This window comes from Loxodonta africana, chromosome 10 (assembly GCF_030014295.1).
Source record: "Loxodonta africana isolate mLoxAfr1 chromosome 10, mLoxAfr1.hap2, whole genome shotgun sequence".
Lineage (NCBI taxonomy): Eukaryota > Metazoa > Chordata > Mammalia > Proboscidea > Elephantidae > Loxodonta > Loxodonta africana.
Genome location: NC_087351.1, coordinates 72692114 through 72705135, shown reverse-complemented (window position 1 = coordinate 72705135; position 13022 = coordinate 72692114). Strand labels below are relative to the sequence as shown.

The window sequence follows — 13022 nt, the reverse complement described above, 5'->3', positions numbered from 1 at the left end:
AACTCACCTACAGATAATCGCACTGAACGTAAATGCCTTAAATGCACCCATGAAGAGACAGAGTGACAGAATGGATTAAAAAAACAGGACCCAGCAATATGCTGTCTACAAGAGAAACACCTTAGAAGCAAAGACATAAATACGTAAAAAATCAAAGAATGGAAAATATATATCAAGCAAATAGCAACCAAAAACAGGCAGAACTGGCCGTATTAATCTCAGATAAAATAGACTTGAAAACAAAATCTATCATAAAAGACAAAAAAGAACATTATATAATGATTAAATGGACAATTCACCATGAAGACATAGCCATAATAAATATCTACACACCAAATGACAGGGCTCCAAAATACATAGAACAAACTCTAACAGCACTGAAAAAAGAAATTGATAGTTCAACTCTTATAGCAGGAGACTTCAACATACCACTGTTGGTAAAGGACAAAACATTTAGAAAGAAACTCAACAAAAATAGGGAAGATCAAAGGCCACAATCAACCAACTTGAACTCATAAGATATATACAGAACACTCCACACAACAGCAGCAAATTACATATTCTTTTCCAGTACATGGAATAGAACAGACCAGAATAGACCACATCTTAGGTCACAAAGTAACACTCAACAAAATCTAAAACACTGAGGTAATACAAAGTATCTTCTCCGATCACAATGCTGTAAAGCTAGAAATTAATAACTGGAAGAGCAAGAAAAAAAAAGATCTAATACACAGAAATAGAATAATGCCCTGCTTAAAAACCAGCAGGTAATAGAAGAAATAAAGGATATAATAAAAAATTCCTGGAATCAAATGAGAATGAAACACATCATACCCAAATCACTGGGACACAGCAAAGGCAGTGCTCCGAGGTTAATTTATAGCAATAGGTGCACACATCAAAAAAGAAGGGACAAAATCAAAACATTAGCTACATAACTCGAATAAATAGAGAACAGCAAAGGAAGCCCACAGCCACCTGAAGAAAGGAAATAATAAAGGTCAGAGAAGAAACAGAATAGAAAAACAACAGAAAGAATCAACAAAACCAAAAGTTCTTTCTTTGAAAGGATCAACAAAATTAACAAACCACTGGCCAAACTGACAAAAGAAAAACAGGAGAGGACAAAAACAACCCAAATAAGAAATGAAATGGGGAACATTATAACAGACCCAACTGAAATAAAAAGGATCATAACAGAGTGCTAGGAAAAACTACACTCGAACCAATTTGAAAAACTAGAAGAAATGAAAAAATTTCTGGAAACACACTATCTATTCAAACTAACACAAACCAAAGCTGAATATCTGAACAGATTTGTAACAAGGGATGAAAAAGAGTTTTAAAAGCCCTGGCCCAGATGGCTTCACTGGAGCTTCTACCAAACATTCAGAGAAGAGCTCACACCAGTACTACTCAAACTATTTCAGAACATAGAAAATGAAGGGATACTTCCAAATTCACTCTATAATGCAGCATATTCCTGATACCAAAACCAGGCAAAGACACCACAAAAAAAGAAAATTAAAGACCAATTATCTCTCATGAATATAGATGCAAAAATTCTCAACAAAATTCTAGCCAATAAAATTCAGCATCATAGCAAAAAAATATTATACCATGATCAAGTGTGCTTTGTACCAGGTATGCAAAGATGGTTCAACATTAGAAAATCAGTTGATGTAATCCACCACATAAAATCACACAATGATCTCAATCAACACCAAAAAAAAAGGCATTCAACAATGTCTAATACCCATTGCTGATAAAAACTCAATAAAATAGGTACAGAAGGAAAATTCCACAACATAATAAAGGACATCTATACAAAACCAGGAAACCCTGGTGGTGTAGTGGTTAAGAGCTACAGCTCTTAAAGGTCAGGAGTTCGAATCCACCAGGTACTCCTTAGAAACCCTATGGGGCAGTTCTACTCTGTCCTATAGGGTCGTTACGAGTCAGAATCGACTCAATGTCAACAAGTTTGTTTTTTTATACAAAGCCAACAGCCAACACCATTCTTAATGGAGAGAGGCTGAAAACATTCCCCTTGAGAACAGGAATAAGAAAAGGTTGCCCTTTATCATCACTCCTATTTAACATTGTGCTGCTAGTGCTAGCTAGAGCAATAAGGCAAAAAAAAAAAAAAAGAAAGAAAGGACATCCAAATTGGCAAGGAAGAAGTAAAACTGTCCTTATTTGTGGATGACATGATACTGTGCAAAGAAAACCCAAAAGACTCCATGAAAAAGACTACTGAAACTAAGAGATTCAGCAGAGTAGCAGAATACAAGATAAACATACAAAAATCAGTTGGATTCCTATACACCAATGAAGAGAACTACAAAAAGGAAATCAGGAAAACAATACTGTTTATAATACCTCCTAAAAAAATAAAATACTTAGGAATAAATCTAAACAGGAATGTAAAAGATCTATACAAAGAAAACTACAAAACTCTATTGCAGGAAACCAAAAGAGACCTACATAAATGCAAACACATACCATGCTCATAGATAGGTAGACTCAACCTTGTGAAAATGTCAATTCTACCCAAAGCAATCCATAAATACAATGCGATCCTGATCCAAATACCAACAGCATTCTTTAACAAGATGGAAAAACTATCATTAACTTTACATGGAAAGAAAAAAGGCCCTGGGTAAGTAAAACATTATTAAAGAAAATGAATAAAATAGGAGGCCTCACACTACCTGATCTCAGAACCTATTATACAGCTATGGTAGTCAAAACAGCCTGGTACTGGTACAACAATAGACACACAGACTAATGGAACAGAAGTGAGAACCCAGACATAAATCCATCCACCCACAGTCACTTGATCTTCGACAAAGGCCCAAAGTCCATCAAATGGGGAAAAGACAGTCTTTTTAAGAAATGGTGCTGGCAAAACTGGATGTCCATCTGCAAAAACATGAAACAGGAACAATACCTTACACCATACACAAAACTAATTCAAAATGGATCAAAGATCTAAACATAAAATGAAAAACAATAAAGACCATAGAAGAAAAAATAGGGTCAACACTACAGTCTCTAATACACAGCATAAACTAGGTACAAACCATAACTAACAATACACAAACACCAAAAGATAAGCTAGATAACTGGGATCTTCTAAAAATTAAACACTTATGCTCATCAGAAGATTTCACCAAAAGAGTAAAAAGAGAACCTACAGACTGGGAAAAAAATTTTAGCTATGACAAATCTGACAAAGATAAAAGTTCTAAAATCTACAGGAAAATCCACCATCTCTACAACAAAAAGACAAATAATCCAATTGAAAGATAGGCAAAGGATATGAACAGACACTTCACCAAAGAAGACACTCAGGTAGCCAACAGACACATGAGGAAATGCTCAGGATTACTAGCCATTAAAACCAAAAAACCAAACCCGTTGCCACTGAGTAAATTCCAACTCATAGCGGCCTTAGAGGACAGAGTAGAACTCCCCCATAGAGTTTCCAAGGAGCGCTTGGTGGATTCGAACTGCTGACCTTTTGGTTAGCAGCCGTAGCACGTAACCACTATGCCAACAAGGTTTCCTTACTAGCCGTTAGAGAAATGAAAAGCACAACGAGACACCATCTCACCCCGGCATTACTAGCACAAATCAAAAAAACAGAAAATAACAAATGTTGGAGAGGCTTTGGGGAGGTTGGAACTTTAACACACTGCTGGTGGTAATGTAAACTGGTACAACCGTTTTGGAAAATGATATGGTGCTTCCTTAAAAAAGATAGAGATAGAAATACCATATGATCCAGTCATCTCACTCCTAGGAATATATCCTAGAGAAATAAGATCCGCCACACAAACAGACATATGCACACCCATGTTCAGTGCAGCATTATTCACAATAGCAACAAGATGGAAACAACCTAAGTGCCCATCAACAGATGAATGTATAAACAAACTACGGTACATACACACCATGGAATGCTATGCAATGATAAAGAACAATGATAAATTCTCGAAACGTGTCACAACACGGGTGAATCTGGAGGGCACTGTGCTGAGTGAAATAAGTCAATCATAAAAGACAAATATTGTATGAGACCACTATTATAAAAACTCATTAAAAGGTTTACACACAAAAAGAATGTTTGACAGTTACAAGGGAGGGTAAGGGTAAAGGAAAAACACTAAGTAGACAATAGATAAGTGGTAACTTTGGTGAAGGGTAAGGTAGTACACAATACTGGGAAAGCCAGCACAACTTGACCAAGGCAAGGTCATGGAAGCTCCATAGACACATCCAAGCTTCTTGAGGGACCAAATTACTGGGCTGAGGGCTGGGGACCAGGGTTTTGGGGAACATCTAGCTCAACTGGCATAACATATTTTATAAAGAAAATATTCTACATTCTACTTTGGTAAATGGGGTCTTAAAAGCTTATAAGCAGCCATCTAAGTTACTCCACTGGTCTCACCCCATCTGGTCCAAGGCAGAATGATGAAAACCAAAGACACAAGGGAAAGATTAGTCCAAAGGACTAATGGACCACAACTACCAAAGCCTCTACCAGACTGAGTTCAGCACAACTAGATGGTGCCCAGCTTCCACTACCAGCTGCTCTGATAGGGATCACAATAAAGAGTCCCAGACAGGGCTGGAGAAAAACATAAAACAAAATTCTAACTCACAAAAAAAAAAAAAAAGACGACCAGATTTACTGCTCTAACACAGACAGGAGAAACTCTTGAGGATATAGCCCAGGGACACCCTTTTAGCTTGGTAATTAAGTCACTCCTGAGGGCCACCCTTCAGCCAAAGATCAGACAGGCTCATAAAACAAAATGAGACTAATTGCACACAGCAGCCCAGGGGCATGAATGAGAAAGCAGAAAGTGACAGGAAAGCTGGTAATGGGGAACCCAAGGTCAAGAAGGGGAGAGTGTTGACATGTCATGGGGTTGGCAAACAATGTCACAAAACGTGTATTAATTGTTTAATGAGAAGCTAGTTTGCTCTGTAAACCTTCATCTAAAGTACAATAAGTAAAAAAATAAAGGATAAAAAAGGACCAGACTTACTGGTCTGACAGAAACTGAAGAAAACCTGAGAGTACAGCCCCTAAACTTCCTTTTTAACTCAGTACTGAAGTCACTCTTGAATTTCACCCTTCAGCCAAAGATTAGAAAGGTCCATAAAACAAAACTAGACTAACTGGGTACACCAGGCCAGGGGCAAGGATGAGAATGCAGGAGAGGACAGGGAAGTCAAGTTCTAGAAATGGACAGTGTTGACGTGTCATAGGGGTGGGAACCAATGTCACAAAACAATGTTTATTAGTTGTTTAATGAGAAACTAATTTGTTCTGTAAAACATCTAAAATACGATAAATATATATATCAACACTGAAAAAATTTATTTAAAAAAAAGAAATACACCTTATTATACCTAGAGAAACTAGTAAAAAATAAAAATAAGAGGTATTTATAATAGGTCAAGACTAAAAATATCCAATTAATCCAAAATAAGGCAGGAAAGAAGAAAAAAAAACAAAAGTGACAAAAGGAAAACAAACAGCAAAATGGTAGTCTTAATGCTTGCTTCTGCAGCACACATACTAAAATCGGAACAATACAGAGAAGATAAGAGTGGTCCCGTGCATGCATGACACGCAAATTCATTCTATATTTTTGGGCTTCACCACCAAGAGGCCCAACACCTTCTTCTAAGTACACAGCCCCCTCCCCCACCCCAGTCTGCCCAATAAACCCTCTGAGGACAGACCAAAAAACACAGTAGACTTAAACCTAGCAATACCAATAATTACAGTAAATATCAATGAACTAACACTTTGATTAAAAGGTAGATTGTTGGATCAGATAAAAAAGCAAGATCCAAGTATGTGCTCTCTACAAGAAATGAGACAGACACAGACTGAAGGTAAAAGGATGGAAAGAGATATACCATCAAACAGTAGAATGAGAAAGCAGACATGGTTATATTAACACCAGACAAAAACTTCATGACAAAGAATATTACAAGAGTCAAAGAAGGGTATTTGATTGACGATAAAAGTAGCAATTCATCAAGTAGACATAGCAATCTTAAATACACATGAAGCATGACAGAGGGAGAAACAGACAAATCTCCAATCACAGTTGAAGTAATTGAGAAAACATACAGATAAAGTAATTTAGTAAGAATATATATTGGATCAAAATAACACTATCAACCAAGTTGATCTAATTAACATTTACAGTACACTACACTCAACAACCCCAGTGTCTGTCAGTTTGTCATACTGTGGGGGCTTGTTTGTTGCTATGATGCCGGAACCTATGTCACTGGTATTCAAATGCCAGCAGGGTCACCCACGGCAAACGGGTTTCAGCTGAGCTTCCAGACTATGACTAGGGAAAAGGACCCGGCGGTCTACTTCTAAAAAGAACTAACCAGTTAAATCCTTATGAATAGCTGCAGAACATTGTCTGACATAGTGCCAGAAGATGAGCCACTCAGGTTGGAAGGCACTCAAGATACGACTGGAGAAGGGCTGCCTCCTCAAGGTAGAGTCAATTTTAATGATGGGAATGGAGTCAAGCTTTCCGGACCTTCATTTGCTGATGTGGCACAACTCAAATGAAAAGAAACAACTACGAATATCCGTTAATAATCGGAATGTAGGAAAACCGAAGTTGTCAAAAATGAAATGGAACGCATAAACATCGATATTCTAGGCATTAAAAAAAAGTGAGCTAAAATGGACTGGTGTTGGCCATTCTGAATCGGACAATCATACAGACTATGCCAGGAATGACAACTTGAAGAGGAACAGTGTTGCATTCATCGTCAAAGAGAACATTTCAAGATCTATCCTGAAGTACCACACTGTCAGTGATAGATATCTGTATGCCTACAAAGAAGGCCAGTTAATATGACTATTATTCAAATTTATCCACCAACCACTAAGGCCAAAGATGAAGAAATTGAAGATTTTTACCAACTTCTGCAGTCTGAAATTGATCAAATATGCAATGAAGATGCACTGCAAATTACTGGTGACTGGAATGCAAAAGTAGGATACAACGAAGAAGGATGAATAGTTGGAAAACATCGCCTTCGTGACAGAAACAATGCCAGAGACCATATGATAGAATTTTGCAAGACCAATGACTTCTTCATTGCAAATACCTTTTTTCACCAACATAAACAGCTACTATACACGTAGACTTCACCCGATGGAATACACAGGAATCAAACAGACTACATCTATGGAAAAAGAGGATGGAAAAGCTCAATATCAGCAGTCAGAACAAAGCCAGGGGCTGACTGTGGAACAGACCATCAACTGCTCATCAACACCAAGTTCAAGTTGAAACTGAAAAAAATTAAAAGGAGTCCACAAGAGCCAAAGTACGACCTTGAGTATATTCCACCCAAAAACCCACTGCCATCGAGTCAATTCCAACTCATAGTGACCCTATGGGACAGAGTAAAACTGCCCCATAGAGTTTCCAAGGTGCACCTGGTAGATTTGAACTGCGGACCTTTTGGTTAGCAGACATGACTCTTAACTACGATGCCACCAGGGTTTCCTTACATAGCAACAAATAATAAAATATGATACAACAGGTAAAATCACTGTCTCAACTAATTCTAAATAATACCTGCCCCTTTCAAACAGGAATATAAAAATGTCCAAATTCAATCCCATGAAATACAATGCTGTACAAACTCCACATACTATGAAATCAAAACAAACCTTGATTAAAATGAACATTTTCTTACCTATCAGAATGAGAAGATTAAAAAATATAAAAATGTTCAATGTCAACAATGACATGCCACAATAGGAATTCCCATACACAGTTGTTGGGAACATAACTGATACAATCTTTTTCAGGAACAACTTAGCAATATTCATCAAAATTTAAAAGCCACCTACTCTGACACAACAATTCCAATACTAGACATTCGCCCTATGGTTTACAGATTGTATCTTACGATACACTTACTTAAGTGCTTAAAGAGGTAAGAATGTTTACTCCATGGAAAAATTGGAAACCTAAACATTTACTTAAAAAAGATTGGTTACATAAATTACAGTATAACCAAACAGTTGAAATGCTAGTCAACTGTTAAAAATGAAGAAGACATATATACTGATTTAGAAAAATAACCAAGGTATACTTAATGCAAAAAGTAAGTTTACAATAAGATGCCATATATGCTGGTAGGAGAAAAGGTTTCCTACCTAAACACACATTCATGCTTGTATATGCATAGAAGATGTCTGGAAAGATACAGCAGCAACATAAAAGCTTTTACCTTTGGGGAAATGAATCAGAGATATTTTCACTTAATATCCTCACGTTGCTTCAACTATTAATTAATTGTTAATATGACTGTTTTAATTTTTTAATTACAAAAAAAAAAAAACTAGTGAGCTCTCTCCTATACTCACCGATACAGAGCAGAGCTGTATTCTAGTTTAAAATAATTCTTAAAACACCTGTTGCCATGGAGTCAATTCCAACTCATAGTGACCCTATAGGACTGGGCAGAACTGCCCCATAGGGTTTCCAAGGCTTTAATCTTTAAGGAAGCAGACTGCCACCTCTTTCTCCCACCAAGGGGCTGGTGGGTTTGAACCTTAAATATTTCAGTTAGAAGCCAAGCACTTAACCACTGTACCACCAGGGCTCCTTAATTCATAATAATTCTTAATGGACTTGATGAGCCTGAGACCAGAAGAACTAGATGGTGACCAGTTACCACCAATGACTGCAGTGACAGGGAACACAACAGAGAATCCCTGATAGCGCAGGAGGAAACTGGGTTGGGTGCAAAACTCAAATTCTAGTAAAAAGACCAGACTTAATGGTCTGATTGACACTGGAGGGACCCCAGAAGACATGGTCCCTGGACTCTCGGTTAGCCCAAAACTAAAACCATTCCCAAAGCCAACTCCTCAGACTACAGACATACAATGACACTGGTGAGGAGTGTACTTCTTACCTCAAGTAGACACATGAGACTAAGTGAGCAGCTCCTGTCTATAGGCAAGATAAGAAAGCAGAGGGGGAGAGGAGCTGGCTGAATGGACACAGGAAATACAGGGTGGAGAGGAGGAGCAGTATGCTGTCACATTATAGGGAAAGCAACTAGGGTCACATAACAACGTCTGTATAAGTTTTTGTATGAGGAACTGACTTGAACTGTAAACTTTCACTTAAAGCACAATCAAAAAAAGAAAACTACAATATGATCATAATAATTAAAGTTATATTTAAAAATAATCATTATTGTGCTAGTATTTAATAGCAAGCCAAATAACCCCTCTTAATTTTATTTCTGCCTATTACTCATACTGGAAACCCTGGTGGCATAGTGGTTAAGTGCTACAGCTGCTAACCAAAGGGTCGGCAGTTCGAATCCTCCAGGCACTCCTTGGAAACTCTATGGGGTAGTTCTACTCTGTCCTATAGGGTCACTATGAGTCGGAATCGACTCGACAGCACTGGGTTTGGTTTTTATCACTCATACTGTTGTTGTTGTTGTTAGGTGCTGTTGAGTCGGTTTCGAGTCATAGTGACCCTATAGGACAGAGTAGAACTACCCCACAGGGTTTCCAAGGAGTGGCTGGTGAATTTAAACTGCAGACCTTTTGGTTAGCAGCCGAGCTCTTAACCACTATGCCAGCTGGGCTCCATCATATTACCCACATGATGTGATAGCCAATATATATGGAGCACATACTATGTGACAAGAACTCTACTAAATACCTCCAAATATTTTACACATGTTGTTAGTAGAGGGTCAACATAAACGAGGGAAACTCTCAATAAAATGGACGGACACAATAGCAACAACAACGGATTCAAACATGCCAACAATCATGAACATGGCACAGAACTGGGCAACATTTTGTTCTGTTATATACATAAGGTTGCCGTGTGTCAGAAGCAACTCAAGGGCATATAACAACAATTTAATCCTTAAGCACTCTAATAAAAGTACCATTACCATCTCTGTTTGAGACATAATATCTTGCCCAAAGTCACACAAGAGTAAAGAATTTGAAATCAAGCAGACTGATTCCAGAGCTTATTCTCTTAACCAATACCCTACACTGCCTTCTTGAATGACACTGTAGTATATACCCTCTTGAATTTAGGAGGTTTTCTTTTATTTTTTTTATACTTCAAGTCAAAACAGGAATGCAAAGTGTAGTCTGCATCTAACATGTTAACAAATAAACCAAAATAAATACAATACCAGAATGAATTAGAAAATTCTTATGAGATAACAAAACAGACTAAGGATACAATGAAAGCAATTTCCAAAATAAATATTATATAACTAATAAAAATGCCATTTATTTTACTGAAATTCCATAATCTTCCCTAATTGGTTGATTAGTACTAGGCAGAAATTTCTTCCAGTCAATTAAACATCCTTCCAAAAGAGCATACTTGGTCATCTATCTCCCTTTCCTTCGGCACCAAATGTAACAAACTTAATACAAGAAAATGGAAATAAACTGGATAAAATCTAAAAACCTAACCATCTCTCTACAATGCTTGCCTCCCTTCTTTTTTCCACGCATCCTATTTGATTATGTTTACCTTATTTCTAACGTTAAACCATTCAGTCAGAGCTCTACTGTACTCCTTTGCTGGGTAAGTCAAAGATAAATAAAGATTAATTAGAAAAAGGAACCAATCAAGTAATTTCATAAGTTCTATCATGATACCAATACCTACTTCCTAGGGCTGTTCTGGGAATGAACTAAAATAATTCATGGTAAAAAGCTTAAAATAGTGGCTGGCACCTAGTGAACGTACAATAGGTCCAAAATTAACTGCCTGGAGTTCGGATTTTCTCCTTTTAGTGATGAGACTATCACCGAACTCTTTTTTTTTTTTTTTGTATCAGGACAACTGGGCATACAGATGAGGTTTTCAAATTATCCCATACAATAAATAGCAGCTGTATATACTCGTAGAAATTTTAACTTTTTTTTTTAATGTGAAACTAAAGAAACACTCCAAGCCCTCACCCCCACACTTTTAAGCAGCGACATGTGTGGAGCCCACTGGACACCCCAGAGCCCGGAAATAAGTCGAGATTCCCAGGCACCACGGAGGAGGACCCTGACCAACAGCGGGGCACCGCATCGGAGCGCCGCTAGCCCAAAGCAGGCCGGGATCGCTCCGCGCTAGCGGCTACCGTCCGTTTACAGAAAGCAACGCTCCCTCTTGCCGTTTTCCTCCCTTTTGTCGAAACTAACGACGCCCTTTACTGTCCTGACCCCAGGCAGAGCATCTCCCGGCTCTCCTCCCACCCTGCGCCTCGCCCCGACTGGAAGCCACTGTCGCCGTACTCACAAAGTGTGTCCGCACACATTCACCATCAGCTTCAAGGAGGGGTTCCGGTACTTGGTGGTCTTACACCGGGGGCAGCCCTGATCGTCCATAGCTCCTTCACCCTTACAAACTCGCCCCGAAGCCTGCTTCAGCCACAGCCCCCTCCAAGACCCTCGGTATTGACGCCAAGCAAGTTCTCACCAACCGGCACTTGTCAGTGACGGTCCCTTCGTGAATGAGCACCGGCCGGGGCGAGGCTCTACAGTACAAACGTTCCGGCTGCGAGTTCTCTGGTCCTGCTCTGGGGCTCTGTCTTAGCGGCGCAACACCTTGGTTTGGGGAAAAAAAAAAAAAAAACTTTTATTTAAAGAACAAGTGACTTTTAATCCATTCGTCAGTGAGTTTGAACTATATGGTATCATTTCCTTTAAGACAGAGATTAACTCTAATACCTGTGTATTCTAAAAAAAATACAACTGTACAGTAAATGAACAAATCTGTAATTTAACATCACATACTATATCATTGTAATGATGCTAAACCACTCAAGACTTAGAAAAAGAACATTTCTTTTCTTTTCTTTAGGTGCTGAATGTGATTTTACTCGCTGAGCCTTCACATGAATGGTGTCTGGGCACTATTTTTTCTTTCTTTTTTAACGTTTCTTACACGTACGATTCAGTGACATCAATTAAGACCATCATGTTGTACAACCATCACGGCTATCAGAAAAAAAAAAAACTTTTAAAAGGCAAATTGTACACCTCTCACCTCTATGCACTTAGTCACATTTTTTCAATGTGCTACGTCACAATTACGACGAAAAATTCCATTTTCTATCTAAAAATATTTCCATGATTTCAAAGATTTGTTCTGGTGTACATATTTGATAATTCAGACTAGTATTTTCTTTTGGACAGTTTGATGGCCTGTGCTTTATACTTTTATACTTGTACAGCCAGACATGCAAGCATAGAAAATACAATGCATTCTCAGATATGCAAAGTTTAGAAAATTTATCTAGAATTACAGTCCCTGTACCAACTCTAAATACTACAGATTCTCACTAAATAGCAGAATATTAATATAAATAATATCTGGCATCTGCTCTGCAGAGACCTGCTCACCTCAAGACTGTCAAACAGGCCCAATAGTGTCAAGTGAGCCTAATATTTCCTCCCTATTCCCACTCAACCAAAGACAACATTTATTTTCCCAAATACTGGGGAAAAAACTTAGAAAAATATATGCAACTTTATTTCAGCAATTCCAAGATCTAAAACTGGAATCTCTTTGGAAATTGTAAGCCACATTCAGTGCATTTATCAAGGCTATAAAATAAAGTCTATAAACGGCTCTATTAAATAAAAAACTCTTCCCATTGTAAGGGACTGAATCTTAATCACCTCCATAGCACATCTCAATAAGGACTTGTGAATATGTATTGAATAAGTAGAGTAAATGTATGACTGATCATCAAATAATAGTACAAAGTGGAAATCTTTATGCCAAACATTATCTCTCTTGTAATCACCTTCACCTGACCTAAATTCCATCCAGACAAGTGGGCATGCAGAAAAGATTTTCAAATCAACCCACACAATGATTGGAAGCTGTATACATTCATAGTAATTTTAACTTTTCATGTTACTTTCGTTCTTTTCAATT

The 13022-nt window shown here is 37.9% G+C and overlaps 1 protein-coding gene and 1 pseudogene across 5 annotated transcripts in view; one reads left to right on the top strand and one right to left on the bottom strand.

Annotated features, from left to right (window-relative positions):
* MNAT1 (MNAT1 component of CDK activating kinase) overlaps positions 1–11616 on the bottom strand; it is a 233985-nt gene extending 222369 nt beyond the window's left edge. Inside the window, exon 1 of one of the 5 annotated variants that reach the window (XM_064292559.1) lies at positions 11376–11616. In XM_064292559.1, coding sequence (XP_064148629.1) covers positions 11376–11394 — 19 coding nt within the window. In that variant the 5' untranslated portion in view covers positions 11395–11616. The remainder of the gene's footprint in view (positions 1–11375) is intronic. The other 4 variants (XM_064292560.1, XM_064292558.1, XM_064292557.1 and 1 more) reach the window with 4 other exon arrangements.
* LOC111750258 (U6 spliceosomal RNA) lies at positions 5583–5677 on the top strand (annotated as a pseudogene).
* Positions 11617–13022: the final 1406 nt, after the last annotated feature.